The sequence below is a fragment of the Anopheles marshallii genome, chromosome 3 (genome assembly GCF_943734725.1).
Source record: "Anopheles marshallii chromosome 3, idAnoMarsDA_429_01, whole genome shotgun sequence".
NCBI classification, from domain to species: domain Eukaryota; kingdom Metazoa; phylum Arthropoda; class Insecta; order Diptera; family Culicidae; genus Anopheles; species Anopheles marshallii.
The window spans coordinates 78,833,859-78,860,711 of NC_071327.1; the positions used below are offsets into that span (position 1 = coordinate 78,833,859).

General features: G+C 44.1%; 8 protein-coding genes across 8 annotated transcripts; 4 read left to right on the forward strand and 4 right to left on the reverse strand.

Annotated features, from left to right (window-relative positions):
- Positions 1-421: 421 nt before the first annotated feature.
- Positions 422-10,501, reverse strand: LOC128714090 (protein cueball). Its single transcript, XM_053808965.1, has 4 exons — positions 10,405-10,501; positions 1,621-3,223; positions 633-897; positions 422-559 (listed from the first exon to the last, which is right to left on the reverse strand). Exons 1-4 carry the CDS (start codon positions 10,499-10,501, stop codon positions 422-424), a joined length of 2,103 nt encoding a protein of 700 aa, XP_053664940.1.
- An 859-nt stretch (positions 10,502-11,360) lies between these two features.
- Positions 11,361-11,778, forward strand: LOC128715973 (probable nuclear transport factor 2). Its single transcript, XM_053810896.1, has one exon. The coding sequence runs from the start codon at positions 11,386-11,388 to the stop codon at positions 11,776-11,778; it is 393 nt and encodes a 130-aa protein (XP_053666871.1). The 5' UTR covers positions 11,361-11,385.
- Positions 11,779-12,035: 257 nt separating this feature from the next.
- LOC128714386 (uncharacterized) lies at positions 12,036-13,415 on the forward strand. The gene is made up of 5 exons (XM_053809261.1): positions 12,036-12,068; positions 12,146-12,232; positions 12,295-12,404; positions 12,459-12,553; positions 12,616-13,415. The coding sequence occupies exons 1-5, from the start codon at positions 12,036-12,038 to the stop codon at positions 13,413-13,415; spliced, it is 1,125 nt and encodes a 374-aa protein (XP_053665236.1).
- A 305-nt stretch (positions 13,416-13,720) lies between these two features.
- Positions 13,721-14,599, reverse strand: LOC128713198 (copper chaperone for superoxide dismutase-like). The gene is made up of 3 exons (XM_053808058.1): positions 14,528-14,599; positions 14,262-14,451; positions 13,721-14,193 (listed from the first exon to the last, which is right to left on the reverse strand). The coding sequence occupies exons 1-3, from the start codon at positions 14,597-14,599 to the stop codon at positions 13,721-13,723; spliced, it is 735 nt and encodes a 244-aa protein (XP_053664033.1).
- Positions 14,600-17,049: 2,450 nt separating this feature from the next.
- On the forward strand, positions 17,050-17,467 carry LOC128715980 (probable nuclear transport factor 2). The gene has a single exon (XM_053810901.1). The coding sequence runs from the start codon at positions 17,075-17,077 to the stop codon at positions 17,465-17,467; it is 393 nt and encodes a 130-aa protein (XP_053666876.1). The 5' UTR covers positions 17,050-17,074.
- A 257-nt stretch (positions 17,468-17,724) lies between these two features.
- Positions 17,725-19,104, forward strand: LOC128715171 (uncharacterized). Its single transcript, XM_053810053.1, has 5 exons — positions 17,725-17,757; positions 17,835-17,921; positions 17,984-18,093; positions 18,148-18,242; positions 18,305-19,104. The coding sequence occupies exons 1-5, from the start codon at positions 17,725-17,727 to the stop codon at positions 19,102-19,104; spliced, it is 1,125 nt and encodes a 374-aa protein (XP_053666028.1).
- A 305-nt stretch (positions 19,105-19,409) lies between these two features.
- LOC128713199 (copper chaperone for superoxide dismutase-like) lies at positions 19,410-20,288 on the reverse strand. The gene is made up of 3 exons (XM_053808060.1): positions 20,217-20,288; positions 19,951-20,140; positions 19,410-19,882 (listed from the first exon to the last, which is right to left on the reverse strand). Exons 1-3 carry the CDS (start codon positions 20,286-20,288, stop codon positions 19,410-19,412), a joined length of 735 nt encoding a protein of 244 aa, XP_053664035.1.
- Positions 20,289-23,203: 2,915 nt separating this feature from the next.
- LOC128711974 (pre-mRNA splicing regulator USH1G) lies at positions 23,204-25,484 on the reverse strand. The gene is made up of 7 exons (XM_053806867.1): positions 25,462-25,484; positions 25,005-25,148; positions 24,588-24,809; positions 24,180-24,520; positions 23,739-24,105; positions 23,439-23,663; positions 23,204-23,369 (listed from the first exon to the last, which is right to left on the reverse strand). Exons 1-7 carry the CDS (start codon positions 25,482-25,484, stop codon positions 23,204-23,206), a joined length of 1,488 nt encoding a protein of 495 aa, XP_053662842.1.
- Between the last annotated feature and the right edge of the window lie 1,369 nt (positions 25,485-26,853).

The window sequence follows — 26,853 nt, forward strand, 5'->3', positions numbered from 1 at the left end:
GCTGCACTTGAATGAGCTATTAATCCATTATAGCTCATGCTTCTACGATTGGCTGTGACAATGGCTGTGTGTTTAATGCGGTTCTGCAACATAACGAACAATATTACCTGGTGTACCCGACTGGTAATCTAAACGCCTGTACAACGCGGCGCACTGTCACTACATTTAGGTTGCTACACATGGCCAGACAGTTTTCCAACAAGGAAGCTGATAACGATAATTCCCTGCACTTCCGGAAAGGGTAGGCGTGTGGCACCGCCTGTGTCACACGCTATTGTACGGATAAGGCTCTAAACGTCGATCAACCGGACTTCCTCCTGGTGGTCAGTTTACTGTCTGCACCGAGCAGCGTTGACGACCACAAGTCTGCTGGCAGGCGTGCGAAGGCATTCCTTAGTCTACCACCATGAGTCAGCAGTCCTCATTTACGCTCGTGCAACGTTCCTTCACCGCAGTTCGGTAGCTTTCGATAGGATCCCCCAACATCTTCTATGTCTTCGAGCAGAAATTGTTTGTCCTCTTTTTGTGATTTTGTAAGCAGCTTTGTATCGAAACAGGGCTAAAGGAAGGAGTGGAAACACATTAGTGTACTCTTGCTGGAGGGTTAGAGTTATGGATAATCTTTGACCTACCGTCTCGCATACGTTCATGTTGCAACAGTTTTCTATTGTAATTTCGCACTGTGTAGTTGGTGGCCGGGAGGTCATTGGCGTGACCACCATCTTTTTGGTGATGCGTGGCCTCGGCGGTTTCATCATTCGGTGTACAATGATCACGATGGCTAGCAACAACGCGAACGACATAGTGAAGCAGAGCGACGTGTAAACTACGGTCCGGTTGAACGATTCCTTGCAGTATGTTACCTTTGGTTCCATAAGTGGTAACGTTTTGGAAATGCTGAGAAGGAAGAAAAGGAAAAAAATGTAATAATCTAAAATAATTCTTTTTTTCACATTCACATTATATTTTGAATCATTTTATTTTATTATTTATTTTTTTTGCCTTCGCCTGCATTTACTTTAATTCTTCGGCCATCGGATGTTTCGGACTCCGTACAAATATTCCTACTTAATTCAACTAATAGATTTAGAAAATTTAACACGTTCACCATGCGGGATCACTAATCAAACGCTAATGTGGTCCACGATTCGAGGAGTCAACTTGTTGTTTAAAGTGTGCAACTTTGTCTCCAGAGTAACTTCTAATCTCCAACCGTTCATCGCGGGTGGTCAGAGACGATGAGATGAATGAAAAAGGGGAAGGGGGGGAGGGGAAGAGGGGCGATTCAAAGCATAAACAATTGTAAGTCCGGGTCCTCACAAAAACCAGTTACACTGGTCCACAATGTGCGTATTTTGTATTTGCGTTTTTGCGCGTTTCCAAGTGGCAACTGTTGATCTGGTAATGGCGCACCTGTCTTTTTGGTGAATGTTTCGTCGTTTCGTCCTTGGAATAAGGCGTAATTTGATTGAGTGTTTGGTAAGGGTTTACCATGGTTCATGGTTAAGGGAACGTTTTATAACCGCATAGTTTAATTTACTTGCTTACTTCGGATACGACACACTATGACGGCTTTAAATTATTGAGACATTAGTATTATCAAAAATGCGTATAACTTACCCCAGACAGTACTGTTGCCATTGTGGATCTTCGTTGTAAGTGCTGCACAGCCGGGCCGCAATTTCACACCTTTTGCCCGCAAACTCTTCCCCACACTGGCACTCAGGAACAGTCGTTTCATTGTCTAGCGTACACTGGCCCCCATTGAGGCAGTAGTTATTGCAGCTATATTCCTCACAACGCTCTCCCCGATAGCCCGCCTTGCAACGACACTTGGGATGCTTGCCATCCTCCACGTAGCACTCTCCATTATAGCAGTAATCTGTCCCACAGATTGGATTCTCGCACCGTGTCCCACTATACCCGGTGCGATCGCATAGGCAGGACCGATCGTTTGCGTCTGCGGTGGCATTACCAAACTGACACCGACCACCATTCAGACAGAACCCATCGCAACGATTCCGATCGCACCGTTCACCTTCGTACCGTCGGTCACAATCACACTGCGGTCGATTATCGCGTCCGATGCGGCAGCTACCCTGTGCGCAGAAATTATTGCAGAGGTCTATCTCGCAAAGCTTACCACCGAACGCCGTTGGACAAAGGCACGTGTTCGTATGGTGGTTAACCGTGCCGTTGTTAAGGCACACGGTCAGCTGACCCTGTTGTGACTCTTGTAGCAGCACGGTGGCCGGTTTAGAATTTTGCATGTTCTCCAAGATGCGAGTGACCACCGTCTGGCAATCGGGGTTGTTTCGCTGCTGATTCAGCAGCAGGTTTGCGCGCAGTATCAATGCGGACGGATGTTCCCCACTATAGACGGTACGGGATTGGGCGTTTGGTTCTTTGGACATTTCGTAGATCTCATTATTTTCCTGATCGGTAAAATAAATGAAATCATTCTTCACCGCTATGTCCGCCGGTGATCGATCGAGGCCCGTGTGCAGGGTGTGCTGATCGTTAACCTCCAGGTTGGCGCTCTCGATCGTGTAGCGACGGCCAAATTTCTTCTCCACCCAGTAGAGCCGGTTGCGATAATGGTCCACCGTGATACCTTTCGGCAGGTATACTTGATCTTCGTGCATGTTCAGCACGGTGCCGTTCATCGATGCGCGCACAATATTGGACGTTTTCAGGTAACAGTTGGTCCAGTAAAGATGCCTTCGGCACTCATCGATCGCTAATCCTGCTAGCTCGTGGTCTGGTTCCACCGTCGTCACTAGGTGTATTAGCGACGATGACCCACCGGATGTATTTCCAGCACCGTTCGGAGGTGTTGTCGTCGTACCAGTTTCGTTCGTCACGCTTCTTCCAGAACGTGAAGAATTGAGCAGCGCATCAATCTCAACGTAGTAGATAGATCGGGTCCGCTTTTCCGTCCAGTACAGGCGACGGTCCAGATGATCGAATGCCATACCACTGATGTAGGCCGTTTGGGGCGATTTAAGTACCAGCTTGGTTATCTTGTGCAGTTCATCCGTATCGTCGTAGTCGAGAGCAAACAGCCGATACTCCAGATGGTCGAGATCGCTAAAGTACAGCTTGCCAAGTACTTCATCGTACGCGAACGCCGAAATGCGACTGTACTGATGAGCCGCAGAAGATATCTTACGCCAGTTTGAATCGAAAAACAGAATGCCATTGTCCGTTGTCACTGTGGCCGCTATAGAAGGAGCAGAAAACGCAAAAGAAATACATCCGGTCCATTAGTAAATGTATTTTAAATTGTATACTGCTTGAAAAACATTAACAAAATATGACGACAACTATAAGAAGAAAGTGGAAGATATCTTAAAAGTTGCAAAAACATTATCTTCTCACGCAAGATCGCAAGTCGCCCCGACTGACCCGGCGCCCAATGGCTAGAAAATGGATTACCTCCTATCGTGTACGCTCTTGCCAAACGTGTGGAGTACGCGAATTTGCTACGTATAATGCTTATGATGAAATAGATCGATAAGATAGATGACGGTTCAGTTGAAAGGTGTGTTACAATCGGGAAATTGTAGACATAAACTTTAACTACCTATTAAGCTCGGCGCTAAACTATTGTGGAATATGCGTGAATTAGCACGTAGACCATTTAAAAATGCATCGGGGCTAATTGATTTGCGCCAAAAGTGCCCTAATGGACTTGCTTTATATTTCACAATTGTTCTTAAAGAGCTGTTTTAGTATTAGGTTTGCAAAACCGCTAAGCGACAGTATCATCTGCGGTGTTAATCTATCTATATAACAATGATCATGATATAATCATGATATTTATGATCATTTCGAAAATTTAGTTAAATATCGCATAACATTTGGTGCTGATATTATATTTGAAGATTCTTAACATGGGTTGAGTTCCATATTAAATATTAAACTTCTCTGCTCTTAGCAATAGTTCATAAACTAATATTCTTCGCTTCCGTTTTCTTACAAACGTTTTCTAAATTCCTTCCCGAGAGCAACATCACCAGCTAATTCCAATCGCCTCAGAGGGTACACTGCGGGGCTACCGACTTTAATGCATACAACAACCAACAATAACAAAAAAGAACTGCAAATGTGCAAATTATGTCTCGCATTTGCAACACATTGTAAATGCCGTGCTTTACGGCTGGGACGGTGATGGTCAAACGCATTGAGGAAGGTGCAGGGACCTTGTGTTACAAATTAGATGCCACGGTTTGTGCGCAGAGCTGCGATCAGGCCACTTCATGCTACTGCTGACTTTGTTTTTTTTGAAGTGCAAAGCGTTGCAAAGCCGTTTGTGAGGCTTCCCACAGTCATCAATTTCTTCAGACCTAAACTTCTTAATGCAGTTATAAGAATGATCAATTTATGATAAATAGTTCTTGATCACTTTTGGATCCATAGCGTCGAATAACCTCTAATCGTTGCTCAGCAGGGAGTGTCTTAACGGGCAAACTAATGAAGCGTTCTCGGCAGCATAAATTATCATCGGTAACAGTTAAAGTGCTCGACGAAAACCCAAGATACCCAACTTTACCTCATTTACCGTCTCTACGGCAGGTGTCTAGACGCATCGTAATTACGATAATAATATAGACAAGCGTCATTTCAAAAACTCCCAAGGAATTTTTCCAAACACATTACGTTGGAATTTTTGCTGCGTACAACAATTTCAAATTTCAGCAGTTTAAGGTTTCCCTTCTCAACCGAATGCTTGGAAAGAACCGAACACAAAACCTTTGCTCAAATATCGCATTCTACAAATAGCGTGGGACGGGGGAAAAACAAACGTCCACGTACAAATGAGTAAGCAAAACTGAGATCCGTTTTTACAGGTATCGTTTACATTGAAAACAATCCCGTGTTGTGATTGTGCAAGAAAATCATTTCTATTGCTCAAGAGTGACGGAATGGTGGAATTTATCTGCAGGAATTCTACGCACTTCAGATAGCGTATCATTGTTTTGGGGAGAGAAGCTTTTAAAGCTCCCACGTGAATGGCCGACAAATCACCCACGAAGTTACGAAACGAAGTAAAGGTACAGCCGTTGAGTCATTTGCTTCGGGCCGTTCTGATAAACGTTCCAAAGAAGTACATTGATTTGCTGCAATCTCTTTTCCCTTACCAAAAACAAGCTTTGCAATGCTTTAGGTTCGTTCGTTCCATTAGGATAAAACAATACTACCACTAGTTCATTAAACCCATTCACAATTATTTTGCCAATCATAACACTCCGGGGCCTCGTCTATCTCGTCTGTCAAGTCAATCGCAAACAGCTCCGGTAAAACTATGCTACGATTATCACAGGCTGTAAATAACACCCAAAGCCACATCAGAGACACCGACCGCACAGATGGAATCGGATTTGTCAAACTGAAACAGTCACGCCACGATGTGCTAACGTTGGAATAGAGAGATCGTGATTAGCGGGTCAACCACGAAACACCCTGATCGAAAGAAGAAGGTGCGTTCAGCAACGGTAGTCCACATCGCGGAATGTTGTGGCATGTGTCCCTTGATTAGGATACGACCCTACTCTATTGACGATACAGTTTCCACGTTTTTTGCAAATAACAATGATAACACAACACGACACGTTGATACGTTCGTTGTAAAGGTGGCGTCGTTATCACACTTTGCGTACACTTGCGCTGCGTGACGGTGCTGATGGTTGGCAAATTTCCAATACACCTATAGTTGTAATCGAGACTTCCTTGGCTACGAACACAGTGGCGGCGACTGTGCAGGCGGTACACACGGTCCATCGCCAAGCGTGAGCAAGGTCTAGGGTGCCACATTTACTTGCCAATCGTAAAGCGCTCGTGGGCTCGAGCGTTTGCGTTACGTAACGCAATGCGGCATCGGAAAAGATCCACCGGATGTAGCGCTAGTTTGGCGCTAAAGCATTCCGTCAAATTTGCTGCGGTGTCTTGCCGATCGTTAAACTCGATGGCAAACACGATACCAAATAATGATGCCGATCAATGCCGAAAGGAAGGTTCACAGTTGATTGTTGTTGGCGAATTCGTGAGCCTCTGGTCGTTTCGGGCACTTTCGCTTTCGCTGGTACCATAGGTAACGCGGCACGACGGTAGGAGTTCATGGGCATCTCATACGTTGCCGCGGGGCCTTGCAAGTCGCATTACTTCCTATCCAAACTGGACCAAGCTGGAAGCAAATTGTGAGGAAACGGTAAATGAAATGTGTTTCAACCGTACAGACGTCACATGACTGATGCTATGCTTTTTTGCGCACGTACGCTCCACCAAGATTATGTTTGCTACCCTCAGTGTTGCCTTCACTATCTCCATCCCTAAACCAACAACCAGAACCTGGGAAGTTCATTCAAAGACAAACATTTCGCAAATCTCCGGGTATTCGCTTGTAGAAGAAGAAAATGGATTCTACTTGCTGTACGGTCGGCACATGTGTTTGCATTGCGATCGAGAACTTCCCTTACACCTTGCCGACCATCGAGCCTCCCTCTCCTACGCCAACACCCTTCCAAATGGAAACAGAAACCGTGCATACCGATCGTGTGCGCGCGATTTGACGCAAATCGCAGCTAAACCGACCGATCGCGATCGACCGGACCTTTGTTTTGTTTTATTTCTGTGCCGCTTCCCAGCTGCCCCAAGCATCCCCGGGAAGGGGAAGTAGTCCGAGAGAACCTTAGCAAATTTATGCTGAACAAAAAAAAACGCATAAGAACGAAGCGAAAATGCATAACGGAAGCAAAACGCACGTTGTAACCCGGTTCCGGACGGAGGTTAAATCGTGCAGCACGGAAACCTGTACAGACATCTGTGGCTCGGCGTTGAAGCACCGGTTTTACCAAAGATCGATCAGTAACGGTCAAACGAAAATAAGAAGGTTTCGATCGCTATCTGGTCGCTGACTGTTAAAAGAACTGTCAAACAGGAAGTGTAACGCGGTGGTGTACAATGAACTCGGTTTGGTTTTTTTCCGCCCCACACGGTTCCGGACCGGCGCAGTGTCCGTGTGCCAGCATCTACATCGAGTTCCAGACGGTAGGGTAAAAGTTGTATGACAGCCCCAACAGGTGGTTTCATTTGAATCATGGTGCTTTTTTTGCGCGCATTACCGGTGATCACGATTCATCTAAAACCATTCGTCTGTATGGAGACGCATTAATGTCAGTCTGCCGATAGCATGGCTGCAAAGAGAGCCTGAGGTTAATATTTGTATCGTTGCTTTAAATTTTAAAACCTGTACTAACAACCTTGAGTCCCACACTAAGCTATGTTGATATACATGACAATTGGCCGTAGATTGACTGATCTGGCATAAATCTTAGATCTGTATATTCAAGAATTGAATTCTATATATTTCTATATTTCTATATGTTCGTGACATTCTAGATATGGGCAAATTAGGGCACAGAGATTAAAGCATCGTCTGCAATCGTCAGTCATTCGTTTCCGCCTTCAATTCCATTGACTACCTCAAGAGATGCATAGCAAAATTATCTTCAGAGTTCGCCTACCGATCGATTGATTATTGATCCTCGCCCAAAATTGTCACAATACTAATGATATAGGAGATAGAGATAGAGATACTAGAGATAAAGCCATACATGTGAGACTACAGCCTAAAAATAAACTGTGCCAAACATTTTTGGGATCTCATCTCACATTAACTGCCTGCAAGTTGGATAGTCAGTACCGGTTTCCTTTCGATTTATACGTAGGATATTCACACAATAGAGGATGTATGGCTGCCGAAATCCAGAGATCATATATCAGAGATCATATATCGGGTAGGATTGAAGTTATCATTACATGGACAAGACGGTAGCAGACACGAACAGATTGACAGCACCGGTGGGTTGAAATCTCCTTAACAGTTTTAATGCACTTCGCAAAGAATGAATCTTCCTGATATTGGAGTGCAAATCGAATCAGCAGCACATTTTAATGATAATTGTGACTGAAGATAAAGGAAGGACCACTTCTTCAGGATTACTAACTTGACCCTCTGACCGCCCCATCCTTTTGAACGTGATGTTAACCTTGAATTGTGATTTTAACAAACGTTATCATAACTTCCACCGCTTGCAGCATAGTATAAGAACCACGGACAGGTTTTGTGTATGTAAGAGTGCAATGTTTTACCTCCCGGGCCAAGCACAAGATAGGCAGCACATATTGGCTTATCATCGCTATGTCGCACTGGTACCACCTTTGGCGCCTCAGTTTCACTTTTCTCATCCCGTTGAGGGTATGTCTTATTTGTTTATGTGGTGGTTTGAAGCGCTCTGTTTTTGATAAGCCGAAAATGGTACCGATGATCAGGCCATTTTCTTCGACTTCCAAATACCATCAGTTGGAAATGTTACTGAATGTAAGAGCTTTCTCATTCAAGAGTCTTCTATTTAAGCTTGGATCGAATGTGGTTTAAAGTTGAAATAGTGTGTGTTGTTGTTTTGTATCATCTTTGAACACTTGAAATGCAAACATCTAATCTGCAAACAATTATAGTTCTAGTTTGTTTCTCGCTGGGACTGTAAACAGATCCCAGAGATTGGAGCCTGTTTACAGAATGTTAGGAAATCCCATTCAACCATGTCCAACCATTTACATCCAACCATTTCGTGCATCGCGCGTCGTATCAAAACCATTGCACAAAATGCGTCTTAACTGATATGAAAGTGTCGGAAGCTGACAAGCAAATCAAAATCAAGTGCGGTGAATAACGTTCATCACGTGGCTGTGAGGAAGATAATCTTGTTGGAATTTTTGCAAAGCATGTAACAGTAAATATACGAAATATACGAAGATACAATACGTAATCTTGGGTTTGAAAACACAGAAATCATGTTAAAGGACACGTTCCAATGTGAACGCTTTTATTTTCGTTACTGTTAATTGTGTATCGTGCGTACGGCATCACGATCGATCCCGATCGCGAGACGAAAGCGAAGGAAAGATGTTAAATGACACATGAAACGGTCAATCAAGTCTATTACGGAACCATGGGCAATAGCAATGGGCACGGTTCGCGGTTCGCCAATAGTAGTGGGCACGGAGTGAACTCTTTCGGTCGGAATTTATCTGGGTCTATGCGCCTTCCATCATTCATTGATTTGCTCGTGCAAAACTAATGAAAAAAAAAACGATACCGCTTGGTCTGGTAGTAGGCAAACAGGGGAGTAATAAAAAAAATAAATTTAACCGCCTCGGCCTGACCACGGTTGACTTGGAGTGCGTACGTGACGAATGGGAATGGACTTTTGACCGCCACATTTGCGGGCCTTAACTTTCCCAAAATGAAGGAGGACGGAGGCGAAGGAAGATACAAAATCAGTTGGCCTTTGCGAAATCTGCACGGTTCAAAGTACTGGTACGACGAATAACTTTATGGGTAGGGAGGACATTGGTAAAAACCGAGGCACCGTAAGAAAACCCCACACAAACGATCGCGAACAGCAATCAAAAAACTCCACAACGCTTAATGAAAACACCAGACTGAACTTAATGTCGACCCAACGTGTATTGCGATCGTGGCGGGTTTCCAACAAAACAAAAGTCCTCTAAAAAGTGATAGCAATTTTATTTAAACAATGTAGAAGTTAAACAAAAAAAAGAAACTTCGTTTTGAGAGACAAAGCACAAATAATGGAATTGGATTAAAGCAGGAATCGGTGAAATTGGTTTCTTTATTATTTGATTAACACGATGGAATGGAGCTCAACTCATTCAGATATTCAGGACGATATCAGGACTTACTGATTTAGTATTACGAAAATCTTCAAGCCGGTGATCAAAAAGAACACAAAACAACATATGAGAGAAGATGCTTGATCTGGGTATATCACGATAGACCCCAATAATTCTGTTAAGCTTTCAATCAACTAATCGATATGTAATGTACAATGTTGAATGAAAGTTATTTCATCCAACAAATATTGGTGCAATTTTCTTTGCTGATACGAACACGTGCCAGATCTTCAAAACAGAAGGAACCAATCATTTCCACAATTGTGTAATACGTCTGTTGCTGGCTATTACTATGGCAACAAATGTCACCCACAAGCGCAAACGGAGAAGCTCCTCGTCAAAGGATGCGCGCACTGATGGCCATTTGGGGCAAACATTAAATAACAGCCCACACCTTTCCACTTCAAGGTACATGAGAAACACGTTCCTAATGGTCCTGTGTCTACCTCTAGTACCACTAGAGCAACAGTGCTCTCGCTGACTTGTGGCTGAAATGATTATTTTTGGATGGTAGATAGAAGAGAGACGATGTTTGCGGTTTTTTTTTTATTTTGGCTTGGTTTCCCTTCGTTCACTGGTCACGAGCTCTGTCACCAATGACGACCGTCGCAGAAGGCACAGATACTTCCCATCCCTCTTACTTACCCCAGTCGGTGGCTATGACATAACCGAGGCAGTATGATGAAAGAACCAGCACCAACCATCCGGCCATGGCGCTAGAAACACGGTAAGGATTCTTCATCCTGTGCATCGAAGCGGTCCCGAAGTGATGGATGAATTAGCGCGCGAATGCCCGGGAGGGATTATTTGGATTGTGTCCCTTGAAGCCGGTATTAATGATTGCACCACACTTCTTTTTGCACTCTTGCACGGAGCTAGGTGCGCTCGGCACACTACGTTTTTGGATCCGCACGCTTTGCGTACCACATTCACACGCACGAACAACGGGCCCACTATTTTTCTGTTGCACCTACTAAAGAAAACACGCAAAACTTATTCTTACGGAAGGCAAAAAGATGGAGCAAACGTACTATAGGCAGGCTAACTACGCTCATTCATCACACTACGCGCGGACGGCACAGGTGATCTTGTCGGTCTGCACCATTCGGCATAAGGTTTTCGATTGAACATTTTTCTACCTCGCGAACCGTGTCTAGACATCACGTAGCCCCCGCCTAGGGTTGTCAAATCAGATTGCATGACATGTGCGAGCTGGTCCTGCTTGACTGGGGTCGAGAGATTGAAGACAAAATCCATTTTATCTGACCGTACGTATGGATGAAATTTGGCTCAGAAATTCAAAAAATAAATCATTCACGCTGTTTGTTTGCGCACCCTGTTTAGCAGCTTCCAAAAGCAATTGATTTGTTTTTTTTATGCAAACATACAATAAAAATCACTTTGCTAGGGGGTATGTGTGTGTGTGTGTTAACCGCGCTTGATTCGTTTGACATACGTCAAACAACCCCAACTGCCAAAACCGGTTTTGCCACTTCGCGAAGAATAACAAGAAAACGATGCCATTGACATTTCGCCGGCAGGTAAAGAAGAAAAAACAACGCATTCCCGTACGCACAGCAACACCGTCCGCTCGTTTCTCGTTCGAAATTTAGTTCATTCACGATTATGGCTATAAATCCACAATACGAGGAGATCGGCAAAGGTTTCGTTACCCAGTATTACGCACTGTTCGATGACTCGACCCAACGGCCCAGCCTGGTGAATCTATACAATGCGGAGCTATCGTTCATGACGTTCGAAGGGCAACAGATACAGGGCGCTGCCAAGATACTGGAGAAGCTGCAAAGCCTCACGTTTCAAAACATCAAACGGGTACTTACGGCGGTCGACTCCCAGCCAATGTTTGACGGTGGTGTACTGATCAACGTGCTTGGCCGGTTGCAGTGTGACGAGGATCCACCGCACGCCTACTCCCAGACGTTCGTGCTGAAGCCGCTGGGTGGAACGTTTTTCTGTGCGCACGACATTTTCCGGCTCAACATCCACAATTCGGCCTAGGGTGGGCGACGGACCGCGTGTGCCAGCGTGTCGTTCCAGCAACACCAAATGTTGATGTACACTTTTCTGAATAAACATATGGATTACTTTTAAAAGAAGCTCCACTAGTTTGTTGCGTTTTATATCGTACAAGGTAGGTAAGAGGGAAAAGGGCGAAGGGGTTTTGTTATGACAGCTTCCCAGGCATTGCCAGTCATGAAAACGAGTGCGTTGGGAGATGTGCACTTTTTGGGTTTTGGTAAATAAATAAGCCAAAAATGGAATACGGCACTATACAAAACTTGGTAAAGGTACGTATAGCAATACTCGTGACCGTATGGCCTATGATCGTGTATGTAAAAAAGGCTTCTTCGATTGGTCGCCATAGGAAACGAAACGTCGCATCGGTATGCTCGATTTACCATACGAGGCAGAATATCGCGGACAACTTACACATCTGGGGTACAAGGAAAAGGTAATGTTACCATTTATGATTCTAAGCAACCGACCGTTATTCCGCTTGCTTTGCATGCACAGGAAACCCTGAAGGAAGCGTTCCTGCGCCAGGAATGGAATATGGGAAGCGCACGGGTTTTGAATTTGTTGCAGGAAGCAAACATTCTAACAGCGAGCGAGTATATGCTAAGGTTAGTATTAGTTTTCTTAATGTTAGCTCCAACTGTAGTTTATTGTATTTGTAGTCTAGATGCAAACGAGCTAATGCAACAGATAATGAACGATCTTCTGGAAACAGAATACAAGCTACTTGCGCACATCATTAGGTACGCCTATCTAGGTACGATGTATCATTCTTGTTGGTCTACATTATTTTTACTCATGAACATGTCTTACCTGCAGATAATGTACAGTCGCAGACTCTCACTAACGTACTCAATGAGAGTTTTCGTGCGTTGCTGAACGATTTGAAGGAAACCCCGGACGTAATTCCTCGCAGTTATTTGCATTCGCTAAAGCCACATTTATTACCTGAGGAGCTGAAAAAGGTAACAGCGGAACATTTACAGTTGGTGCTAGTAGCTGGTGATACATTCGATAGTTTAGATGAAGCACTCGGAAAACAGGTGCAGTGGCGTGATGAAGTGAAAACCCTTCGTGGCACAGTTTTCGGGTGCCTGCTCGTAGAATTAGTTCACGACAAAACATTTTTTTTAAGTGTGTTGAAAGATTTCAGCAAAAAATCTTGTACATTTTCGCTGAAATACGCTCTCTACCTGCTGCACGTGCTGGCGCAGGATGGAGAAACGGACGACAAATTGTTGAAAAACTTTCTCAAAGATATGTTCCGCTCGGTGGTGGAAATGGAATCGATGAGTGAAATGAAACTGTTGTTACTGTTTGCACGTGAAGTCTGCACCGCCAACGAAACCATACTGGGGACGTATTCTGTCTGGTACAAGCAAACGATCGGTGAAATGACGTACAGTGTGAAGAAACATCAGTTTATTAGAACGATGGAGCTGCTAACTGCCCTGTTACCGTTGGAACGGGATTTGGAGATGCTCGGCGTACATTCAACCATTGCCATTTCTGCACCAGCCAAATGTAATGATTATGTGCTAAACTATAAGCAGCTGTGTCGGGCTCACATTGCCCAACTGAAGGTAGGCGATAGTACTACGATCGTGTTAGAAGACTGAGCTCGAAGGAGATAAAGCTTTATTTTTAACGAAAACTCATGGTTGTACCCATTACATAAAATAAGAACTTAAATGTACATCACTTTGCTGCAACACCAACAAACGTTGCCATTTGGAATTTTATTCCCCACCCGATTGATCGTTGATTGATGACCAGCATATGACCTTCAAAGCAAGTTCCTCAGTTGTCACGAGCTTATGGATTATTTGGTGAACGCACAGGAAGCCGGATCCAGCAGTACGAGTAAAGGCAGTCGTACAAAAGAAGGCGAAGGAATGGTGCTATCAATTGATTTTTTCCTTTCTTAACGGTCCTTATTCACCGTGATGGATTTGTTGCGCTCATCCCAGATCGTTGTTCCGTCACAAGCGCAAATTTTTTTGTAGTTTTCAAATATGCCTGCTGACCGTGCAATAATTCCACAGCTCAACCGGTGCTGGTGTTGTGCACTGTCGGTCTCTGCGATCACCACGGAACGCCCAATTAGATCGCTTACATCGAGACGATCGTTAATAAACCGTACCATAGCTCGTCCACTCGCATCCGAAATGATCTTGTTGGAATCATAAACATCGCCTACCGACCGGCATCCTTCCGAAATGTCTCCACATTCGTGCACATTCAGCTGGTAGCTACCATTAGACGCCAACCCATCGATCGTTCCGTCTACAACGGCCCCTTTTTGACCGGCAACATTCGAGAGGGAACAAAATCTAACAACACCACGCACGTTAGTTGATTCATTTCCATGCTCAACCATCGCAACCGCTGATTGTCCTGTAGGATAATGCGGATTAGCAACTCGTCACAATCTGAATCAATTCGATTGGAAGAAAACCCGGTACCTCCGAATCCCGTCAGTGCAACTCGCCGTCCAGTTGCTTCGATGCGTTTGTCGATCTCCAACCACGGTAGTGAAGTTTCGATCAGCACACTTCCTCTGTCAGCATCAATCGTCACTGTTCCGGCGCCGGATAATGCGTTCTTTATCGCTTCCACACATCCGACTCCACGGATTTGTGCTGCAAACTCCATCTGCGCGTAGTGGAGCGGCGTTATATTTTGTAATGCAACAAGGAAACACTACGCAAGTGGACACGTCCATACATACCTTTATGATACCGCTATCGGACATGTTTTGTTGTTTGAATAAGTATTTTTTTAATAAATCGGTAAAAATCATCGAAAAAGGGAAAAGAAAATTGTTGCTGTGTTTATTTCCTTGTAAACAAATGTCAAACTGTACAATAGTAAAATGAAAGGTTTGATCGAAGTACCTACGCTGACATTTCAGTGAACAGGATTTCCAAACTGCAAACGTCACATGAAAAGGCGCCTTTCGTTACCCCGACGGACGGATAGATAGATAGATGGTTGGTTCGAACAGCTCCGGCATTAGAACATTGCCCTTGTAACAAAAACACACAACGATACCGCTTGGTCTGGTAGTAGGCAAACAGGGGAGTAATAAAAAAAATAAATTTAACCGCCTCGGCCTGACCACGGTTGACTTGGAGTGCGTACGTGACGAATGGGAATGGACTTTTGACCGCCACATTTGCGGGCCTTAACTTTCCCAAAATGAAGGAGGACGGAGGCGAAGGAAGATACAAAATCAGTTGGCCTTTGCGAAATCTGCACGGTTCAAAGTACTGGTACGACGAATAACTTTATGGGTAGGGAGGACATTGGTAAAAACCGAGGCACCGTAAGAAAACCCCACACAAACGATCGCGAACAGCAATCAAAAAACTCCACAACGCTTAATGAAAACACCAGACTGAACTTAATGTCGACCCAACGTGTATTGCGATCGTGGCGGGTTTCCAACAAAACAAAAGTCCTCTAAAAAGTGATAGCAATTTTATTTAAACAATGTAGAAGTTAAACAAAAAAAAGAAACTTCGTTTTGAGAGACAAAGCACAAATAATGGAATTGGATTAAAGCAGGAATCGGTGAAATTGGTTTCTTTATTATTTGATTAACACGATGGAATGGAGCTCAACTCATTCAGATATTCAGGACGATATCAGGACTTACTGATTTAGTATTACGAAAATCTTCAAGCCGGTGATCAAAAAGAACACAAAACAACATATGAGAGAAGATGCTTGATCTGGGTATATCACGATAGACCCCAATAATTCTGTTAAGCTTTCAATCAACTAATCGATATGTAATGTACAATGTTGAATGAAAGTTATTTCATCCAACAAATATTGGTGCAATTTTCTTTGCTGATACGAACACGTGCCAGATCTTCAAAACAGAAGGAACCAATCATTTCCACAATTGTGTAATACGTCTGTTGCTGGCTATTACTATGGCAACAAATGTCACCCACAAGCGCAAACGGAGAAGCTCCTCGTCAAAGGATGCGCGCACTGATGGCCATTTGGGGCAAACATTAAATAACAGCCCACACCTTTCCACTTCAAGGTACATGAGAAACACGTTCCTAATGGTCCTGTGTCTACCTCTAGTACCACTAGAGCAACAGTGCTCTCGCTGACTTGTGGCTGAAATGATTATTTTTGGATGGTAGATAGAAGAGAGACGATGTTTGCGGTTTTTTTTTTATTTTGGCTTGGTTTCCCTTCGTTCACTGGTCACGAGCTCTGTCACCAATGACGACCGTCGCAGAAGGCACAGATACTTCCCATCCCTCTTACTTACCCCAGTCGGTGGCTATGACATAACCGAGGCAGTATGATGAAAGAACCAGCACCAACCATCCGGCCATGGCGCTAGAAACACGGTAAGGATTCTTCATCCTGTGCATCGAAGCGGTCCCGAAGTGATGGATGAATTAGCGCGCGAATGCCCGGGAGGGATTATTTGGATTGTGTCCCTTGAAGCCGGTATTAATGATTGCACCACACTTCTTTTTGCACTCTTGCACGGAGCTAGGTGCGCTCGGCACACTACGTTTTTGGATCCGCACGCTTTGCGTACCACATTCACACGCACGAACAACGGGCCCACTATTTTTCTGTTGCACCTACTAAAGAAAACACGCAAAACTTATTCTTACGGAAGGCAAAAAGATGGAGCAAACGTACTATAGGCAGGCTAACTACGCTCATTCATCACACTACGCGCGGACGGCACAGGTGATCTTGTCGGTCTGCACCATTCGGCATAAGGTTTTCGATTGAACATTTTTCTACCTCGCGAACCGTGTCTAGACATCACGTAGCCCCCGCCTAGGGTTGTCAAATCAGATTGCATGACATGTGCGAGCTGGTCCTGCTTGACTGGGGTCGAGAGATTGAAGACAAAATCCATTTTATCTGACCGTACGTATGGATGAAATTTGGCTCAGAAATTCAAAAAATAAATCATTCACGCTGTTTGTTTGCGCACCCTGTTTAGCAGCTTCCAAAAGCAATTGATTTGTTTTTTTTATGCAAACATACAATAAAAATCACTTTGCTAGGGGGTATGTGTGTGTGTGTGTTAACCGCGCTTGATTCGTTTGACATACGTCAAACAACCCCAACTGCCAAAACCGGTTTTGCCACTTCGCGAAGAATAACAAGAAAACGATGCCATTGACATTTCGCCGGCAGGTAAAGAAGAAAAAACAACGCATTCCCGTACGCACAGCAACACCGTCCGCTCGTTTCTCGTTCGAAATTTAGTTCATTCACGATTATGGCTATAAATCCACAATACGAGGAGATCGGCAAAGGTTTCGTTACCCAGTATTACGCACTGTTCGATGACTCGACCCAACGGCCCAGCCTGGTGAATCTATACAATGCGGAGCTATCGTTCATGACGTTCGAAGGGCAACAGATACAGGGCGCTGCCAAGATACTGGAGAAGCTGCAAAGCCTCACGTTTCAAAACATCAAACGGGTACTTACGGCGGTCGACTCCCAGCCAATGTTTGACGGTGGTGTACTGATCAACGTGCTTGGCCGGTTGCAGTGTGACGAGGATCCACCGCACGCCTACTCCCAGACGTTCGTGCTGAAGCCGCTGGGTGGAACGTTTTTCTGTGCGCACGACATTTTCCGGCTCAACATCCACAATTCGGCCTAGGGTGGGCGACGGACCGCGTGTGCCAGCGTGTCGTTCCAGCAACACCAAATGTTGATGTACACTTTTCTGAATAAACATATGGATTACTTTTAAAAGAAGCTCCACTAGTTTGTTGCGTTTTATATCGTACAAGGTAGGTAAGAGGGAAAAGGGCGAAGGGGTTTTGTTATGACAGCTTCCCAGGCATTGCCAGTCATGAAAACGAGTGCGTTGGGAGATGTGCACTTTTTGGGTTTTGGTAAATAAATAAGCCAAAAATGGAATACGGCACTATACAAAACTTGGTAAAGGTACGTATAGCAATACTCGTGACCGTATGGCCTATGATCGTGTATGTAAAAAAGGCTTCTTCGATTGGTCGCCATAGGAAACGAAACGTCGCATCGGTATGCTCGATTTACCATACGAGGCAGAATATCGCGGACAACTTACACATCTGGGGTACAAGGAAAAGGTAATGTTACCATTTATGATTCTAAGCAACCGACCGTTATTCCGCTTGCTTTGCATGCACAGGAAACCCTGAAGGAAGCGTTCCTGCGCCAGGAATGGAATATGGGAAGCGCACGGGTTTTGAATTTGTTGCAGGAAGCAAACATTCTAACAGCGAGCGAGTATATGCTAAGGTTAGTATTAGTTTTCTTAATGTTAGCTCCAACTGTAGTTTATTGTATTTGTAGTCTAGATGCAAACGAGCTAATGCAACAGATAATGAACGATCTTCTGGAAACAGAATACAAGCTACTTGCGCACATCATTAGGTACGCCTATCTAGGTACGATGTATCATTCTTGTTGGTCTACATTATTTTTACTCATGAACATGTCTTACCTGCAGATAATGTACAGTCGCAGACTCTCACTAACGTACTCAATGAGAGTTTTCGTGCGTTGCTGAACGATTTGAAGGAAACCCCGGACGTAATTCCTCGCAGTTATTTGCATTCGCTAAAGCCACATTTATTACCTGAGGAGCTGAAAAAGGTAACAGCGGAACATTTACAGTTGGTGCTAGTAGCTGGTGATACATTCGATAGTTTAGATGAAGCACTCGGAAAACAGGTGCAGTGGCGTGATGAAGTGAAAACCCTTCGTGGCACAGTTTTCGGGTGCCTGCTCGTAGAATTAGTTCACGACAAAACATTTTTTTTAAGTGTGTTGAAAGATTTCAGCAAAAAATCTTGTACATTTTCGCTGAAATACGCTCTCTACCTGCTGCACGTGCTGGCGCAGGATGGAGAAACGGACGACAAATTGTTGAAAAACTTTCTCAAAGATATGTTCCGCTCGGTGGTGGAAATGGAATCGATGAGTGAAATGAAACTGTTGTTACTGTTTGCACGTGAAGTCTGCACCGCCAACGAAACCATACTGGGGACGTATTCTGTCTGGTACAAGCAAACGATCGGTGAAATGACGTACAGTGTGAAGAAACATCAGTTTATTAGAACGATGGAGCTGCTAACTGCCCTGTTACCGTTGGAACGGGATTTGGAGATGCTCGGCGTACATTCAACCATTGCCATTTCTGCACCAGCCAAATGTAATGATTATGTGCTAAACTATAAGCAGCTGTGTCGGGCTCACATTGCCCAACTGAAGGTAGGCGATAGTACTACGATCGTGTTAGAAGACTGAGCTCGAAGGAGATAAAGCTTTATTTTTAACGAAAACTCATGGTTGTACCCATTACATAAAATAAGAACTTAAATGTACATCACTTTGCTGCAACACCAACAAACGTTGCCATTTGGAATTTTATTCCCCACCCGATTGATCGTTGATTGATGACCAGCATATGACCTTCAAAGCAAGTTCCTCAGTTGTCACGAGCTTATGGATTATTTGGTGAACGCACAGGAAGCCGGATCCAGCAGTACGAGTAAAGGCAGTCGTACAAAAGAAGGCGAAGGAATGGTGCTATCAATTGATTTTTTCCTTTCTTAACGGTCCTTATTCACCGTGATGGATTTGTTGCGCTCATCCCAGATCGTTGTTCCGTCACAAGCGCAAATTTTTTTGTAGTTTTCAAATATGCCTGCTGACCGTGCAATAATTCCACAGCTCAACCGGTGCTGGTGTTGTGCACTGTCGGTCTCTGCGATCACCACGGAACGCCCAATTAGATCGCTTACATCGAGACGATCGTTAATAAACCGTACCATAGCTCGTCCACTCGCATCCGAAATGATCTTGTTGGAATCATAAACATCGCCTACCGACCGGCATCCTTCCGAAATGTCTCCACATTCGTGCACATTCAGCTGGTAGCTACCATTAGACGCCAACCCATCGATCGTTCCGTCTACAACGGCCCCTTTTTGACCGGCAACATTCGAGAGGGAACAAAATCTAACAACACCACGCACGTTAGTTGATTCATTTCCATGCTCAACCATCGCAACCGCTGATTGTCCTGTAGGATAATGCGGATTAGCAACTCGTCACAATCTGAATCAATTCGATTGGAAGAAAACCCGGTACCTCCGAATCCCGTCAGTGCAACTCGCCGTCCAGTTGCTTCGATGCGTTTGTCGATCTCCAACCACGGTAGTGAAGTTTCGATCAGCACACTTCCTCTGTCAGCATCAATCGTCACTGTTCCGGCGCCGGATAATGCGTTCTTTATCGCTTCCACACATCCGACTCCACGGATTTGTGCTGCAAACTCCATCTGCGCGTAGTGGAGCGGCGTTATATTTTGTAATGCAACAAGGAAACACTACGCAAGTGGACACGTCCATACATACCTTTATGATACCGCTATCGGACATGTTTTGTTGTTTGAATAAGTATTTTTTTAATAAATCGGTAAAAATCATCGAAAAAGGGAAAAGAAAATTGTTGCTGTGTTTATTTCCTTGTAAACAAATGTCAAACTGTACAATAGTAAAATGAAAGGTTTGATCGAAGTACCTACGCTGACATTTCAGTGAACAGGATTTCCAAACTGCAAACGTCACATGAAAAGGCGCCTTTCGTTACCCCGACGGACGGATAGATAGATAGATGGTTGGTTCGAACAGCTCCGGCATTAGAACATTGCCCTTGTAACAAAAACACACTTTTTTGCTACATGATTCCCCACTTCTATCCTTCTCCTATGGCTCTCTGTTCATTTCATTGGCTATACAGTGGAATGCCGATTATCCGTGCCCATTGGGACTCGCCGGTTCCCGAATAATCGGATTGCTCGGATATCAATCACTTCGCCAAAATACTGGTCCATCCTGCGCCCGAGGAGGATCCTAAACGCATAGATGTTCCTTTTTCATCGCACAACAGCGCCAGTGCCATGAACTAATGGGCCAAATGGTAAAAATTTTCATCACTGTCACCGTCCTCTGAATGTGCATGTGATATTGTATGTAGAAAAATACATTATAATCGCACGTATGGTTTGCAAGTAGAATTCTTGCAACATTACTATATATATATATATTTTTTATATATGTATATTTGCATTACTAATGTGCACCATCGCTATAGTTTATGCTACAATCCCACGAAAACAATACGAGACAAACACATGACGAGTTGATGAAGGTGATGACGTTGCTGTTCCACTGGAATCAGTGTCTGATATTGAATGAAAAAATAGGGACTATTTATATCTCTATTCAATTCAGGGAACACGTTTCGCTTCGACACTTCAGGGCGCCTTCTACGAAACCAAAATACATACCGTCCTTTTGCTGCCCCATCAATTCGGTGCATCTTGTGCAATTTGATAACGAAGTCATACAACAACAGCTCATGCTGGCTTTTATTGCATTATATTAGCCCCCAATACAACACAGACGTACAAGAGATTCAGACACACACAACACTGGTACGATTCTAAAAAATAGTCAATCCAATGGTTGGGAGATGCCTAGAAGAAAAAAAGAAATAGGGAGGGGTTGGCAATTTTTCGGCTGTGGCAAATGTCCAAAACATCGTTATAAACGCGCCCGACGGTAGCCCGCTGGGCGCAGGTCGGGCTACTGAAAGGCACCCTTTCGTTTGACGTTTGCAGCTTGGGACGTGCACTCTTGGACTCCGTTGTGTAAATTGACAGTGGTAGCCTGGGCCGTCTTTTGCTAGGTGTCATACCAGCAAGATTATCCAGTCAATATTTACACCAACCGCCGGTAGATCTTATGCTCTACTGTCCGATAGTGTAATAACGCTGCGGAGCGAAGCATCAATAAATTTCGTTTTTCTGGCACAGAAATGTGACATAAACACATAAAATAATTTAAAATAAAGTAACGTAAACGTTCACCGGAGTGTGCAGATTCCGATATAATATAGCTGACCTCTGCGATATTAACAGTGCTAAAAACCTTTTTTATACGTGCAATATATAGTCCTGTGAACTAAAATCAAAGCTTTAAACTGCAGATGGAAACTATGGTAGGTATTCAGGGTAACTCGTGTTTTAATCAAAAATATTTTTACTGCGAACGAGGCTGTGGAGGGTGTAACAGTGGGTGGAAGAGGTGGCCGCCCAAAAGCTCGTTGTCGTGGGAGGAAACCGGAAAGAACTGCTTAATATGCAAGAGTGTATGCTAGAGAGCACCCCGAAGTGACGACACTTTTCACCTCTTATCGCCCATCCATCCCATCTCCATCAAGTGTGTATTTTAAGCACGTTTGTGTGAGTCAGGCTAACACGTTCCGTTTCCCCATATCGACAGTTAACTGTTGGTAGGCTGCCATGGTCCGCCCCTTATATACAGCGTATATATATTATATTATAACAGCAAACCTTATATTTTTTGTTTTACAGCCGCATAACATCACCCAGGAAGCAAATATATCACACGTTGTGGAAATGGATGGAATGGATAGAAAAGGAGAGGATTATGTAGGTGTATTTGCAACCCCTGACGGTGACAAATGTGATGAAAATTTGAGTAAAAAGTTGTGTGAAAAGGAACCTACGCTTAAGGCAGCCAAATTGGGTATCGACGATACCGGCAACGCTAACATTCTCGTACCAATTTGCTCTTTAAAAGTATTCGGCAATGAGGATGGCGGTGAACATCTGGAGCATGCTCTCCGAGGGCTAGAGGCCGATAAATACGTATTTTTGGTTTCGGCGAAACTTTATAGCGATGTTAACATCAAAAAACGACTTGAAACATTTGCCAAAGGCAAGAAAGTCGTGTTCATTACCGAATGGGAATGGGAATGTCGTTCTGCAGACAGGTTCTACGGTGATATTGTTAGTGCTGTCCAGGCTGCCATTTTACAATTTAACACCATCGGTTGAACATTGCCAGCAATTACCACAATAAAATAAAAATGCAGCAAAACATCCGGAGTATAACTCGGATATTACGAGTATTAATGTGACATTAATAAAAATGTGAACAAATAAAAAATTGCGAATAATTTGTATTTACCGCTACAAAGGTAAAATTTGTTTGAATTTCTTGTCTTCTGTTTAACATCGAAATTTTAAGACATCGGGACATCGGATTTAAGATCGTTGAGTGAAAAGCTATTTTCCGAGCGCTGTTTGCGGATGTTATTTTCCAGGAAATGTCTGTAGTTTGACCATATTGGCGCGACGCATCTACGTTAAATCCATATGTCGCTCATTAATGCTTGGTTACATAATAATACTACCTTTGAGATATTAATACGTAATATTTCCATAAAATTTTGTAATAATTTACAGCAGCATGTTGCTATCCATTAGTTAGCAGCAAGCATCGTTATTTTACACTGTACACAGGATAAAGTATTACAGACGACTGTCGCTAATGAAACCAGGGGTGGTCATTACTTCCCTGCGTTCCTGGATTGCATTACAAAGCCGGCGATACGGACCGAGTGGGAGACCCAATGACTTGACATCGTTTTCGGTCAGCATCATGAGCGTTTCCATGTCGATCTCATTTTTCTGGAAACTAAGAGCAACCCGCCCAATTAGTCTATGTACTACGTAATGTGTCCCATACCTTACACTGAATACTCACATAGGGTAGTAATCCTCCAACTTGAACGCTGATAGGAACCGTAAAATAGCATTCGAATCATTTTCATCATTTTCCGAACTGTCCATATCCGAATCGGAGTCAGAGATGACAAGCTGCGATCTTGGTTTGATCGCTGTAGCTTTTGCCTTCGTCGAACCATCGGAGGAAACACTCGTGGATGAATGCTCGTTGCTAAGCTGTGCCAGCACGTTGGACACAGATCGACTGTTAAAGAGAAGAAAACGGCATGGACAGGTTAGTTGATGGTTGACAGCTACTTGACAATACACCGCTACGTACGGAAAGGCTAGATTGCCGAAGGATGGTCGATTGAACAGTCCGGAAGGTCGTTGCAGGAGTACGTCCTCCGTTACCTCATCGGCGGTAAATGCAGTTGCAAGAAAATCGGGCTGACTAAGCGAACGCGAGATGGTACCGAATTTGCCACTCGCCCCGCTATTGCTGTCCTCGTCCGCGTCGTCATTATCCCGCCCGTTAGTAGGATCTACGTCGAATACATCCTGCAGCTTACCACGTCGTTCGGACGCGTTTGATTCATCATTAGAACTGTATGTTCCGACGTATAGTATCTCCGAGTCACGTCTGAGACCCTGTATCGAACGAACACTCCGTTTGCCGTTTGATTCCATTTCGCCAATTTTGAAATCTTGCGCGTGAAAGAAAATTTCGAACCAAATGGCACGTATGAATGGTGAAGCAACGTTACGCCGCACTGCTTACCTCCGTTTTCCATCTGCTGCCGTATTTTCATCGCATCTGCGCGCTTTTTAACGGCCCCGGAACCACGCTGCGTCCCACCAACTAAGGCACTGAATTTGGTGGTGGAAGGTGCTGCCTGCGATGCGTCGTGGACTATTCTTGGTTGTCCCTGCGCTAGGTTTCCCTGGCTTCCGGACCACAGTTTGTGCTTCAGCGCCTGCAGCATATTGGATGGCCTGTGTGGACGAACCCGTAAGCTCGTGTCCTGATCTCGCTCGAGCTTCTGCTGGCGGGTCGTAAATTCGCGAGCCCGCTTTTCGCTCTTCTTCTTTGCCTGTTCGCGAAATTCATGCGCCTTTTTCCTACATTTATGAGATGAATTTGATGATCAAATGCAAATCGCGAGTAAACTCATTGCGTATCCCGTACCTATCATTTGATTCTAAAGTTGCTGCAGCAGCGTCAAGGTAGCGCAATATCTTATCGCGATTGTTAATGGCCGCCAGGTCCTGCGCACTGTGGTGATCGATATCGAGTGCGTAAATGTTTACGCCGAATTGTACCAAGAAATCGACACACTGCATATGTCCTTTTGCCGATGCCAAGTGCAGCGCAGTATTTCCAAACTGATCGGACTTGTCAGGGTCTCCACTGCGAAAAAGAAGGCGTACAATTAGAGCCCGTTGGGTTCTCAACATTCGCTTCAGTATGACGGTGTCGCGTGATGTACTACTTTGAGTATTTTTTTTAAACTCCGTTACACTTCTTCCTAAGTCCAAAAGATTACACGTCTTATTGATTTTATTGCCATCGCAAGGTTTTTTTTAACCTGCTAATCAGGCTTACCCACGGACCACCAACAGCTTCAGCGCATCGAAATGTCCTTGAAATGCAGCCCACAGAACAGGAGTCATGCCGTCCACATCCTTAGCATTTGCCTCCGAACGGGTCGCTTCACGGAGCACATCCAACAGTCCATCTTTGGCGGCACTAGAATTACAAATTACAACAATTACAACAAACATGCATTATGAGCAACTGACCGACAAATTCAGAACCTATATTGTGCACATACAATATGCATGCCAGCCTCTGTTATAGCATCCAATAAAACAAGTCGAGCCAGGTTGATAAGGTCATTGCAAAGCTTCCGGAGTGTATCCACTTCAGATATTGCTTATCGTCGTTACTTTCCACACCTCGCTCACTCATAAACATCACAATCATCTTACCACCCCTGTGTCTCGCACACCACTTAACGCAATTGCATCGGCTTGTTGCAGCACTTTCTTTAGGCACTTACCGGTGTATCCTATCCGACGACATTGTTTTGTGCTATGACGCATTTATTTCCGCTCTCATTGAAGCTGGAAAGATCAGTGCGCCGATCAGGCCGTGCGCTTCCGGTGGTGGGTTTTGATCAAACGTTTTCACACTGCGAAACACATCTACACCATACTTCGAGTGTAGCAATGCACCCTCATCTCACACTTTCCAACGGTGCAATTTCCCTTTTGTCGTCTTTTGATTCGGTTTGGTACACTTGTTTCACTGCACATCCACCTCAACGAGCATTAAGGGTAGGGTAATTGCTGTCTTTGTCTTATCTCACTTGTAATGTGGGTCGGTCGTTTCGATGATATCTGGCAGGTATCTGCAATGGGAATGTAAGTTACACTAGACACAAAATACTCTCGCAGAACCACTAGCAAGCGCCAACAGAAATGTAATTTCGAATCATCGCGAGCGTAAAACGACATTTGGAGAACTTTCCCTTTTTCTCTACCTATTAGGGTATTGTGCAGATAATAGAATCTTTTCCCACTCTTGCAAGATTTTCTGCTTTTTGTGGAAGTAATTAGTTGTTAGCTATTTTTATACGTTGCAAAGCTATCCGCACATGAATAGTGTAATCCCTGTATGGTTAGATCCATAAGACGAAAGCGTTATCACCAAAGGCACCGTGCTATGCGCAACTGCTACGAGGTCAATGTAGGCGGCCCGGCTAATGCCGTACGCTGCGTCATCTAATGCTACGCGTCAAAGAGTGTAAGTTTGTATTAAAACCTTCATAGCTTGGTTATAGGTTTGAGTGAAAGCAAATTTCTAAATGCTAAATATTTTCAGAAATTACTGATGTTTGCTAATGCAATTTGTCCGTTAAATAGTAAACACTACATGCCCGAAGGGAGTGCAATCGCAGACTTTCAACTTCCCGTTATTATGCAATCAGATGATTTGTTTACGCTTCTGTCTAGCTGTATTATTTCGCATACAACCGCTATTGCTGATAGGTACTTTCTCTCCGTCTGCATCCGATTTGTTTGCTCACACAGTGCCACACAGCCAGGGGAATAAATTAATTAAAACAATAGTCAATGGATGAGCAACACAGACACCATTACAAGTAATTGCATATATCCAACCGTTGCACACATGGTTGGTTCCGGATTTGTAGTAGCTTCTAATGCTACCAAGTTACCGCCAAGCTGCAAGATCGAACCAGAGTTGGTGCGCCGTTAATGTTGTGTTCAAAAACTATTGAAATAAACATTTCGAGGCTGATGCTGAGAATGAACCTCATTTTAATGCAAATTTTACTGCCGTTGTTTGAAGGGCAGTCACCCTACTCTGTCCAATGGGGATCCAATCCAATCCAATCCAATGGGAAAGGTATTTGCGTGTTTTTGTGTTT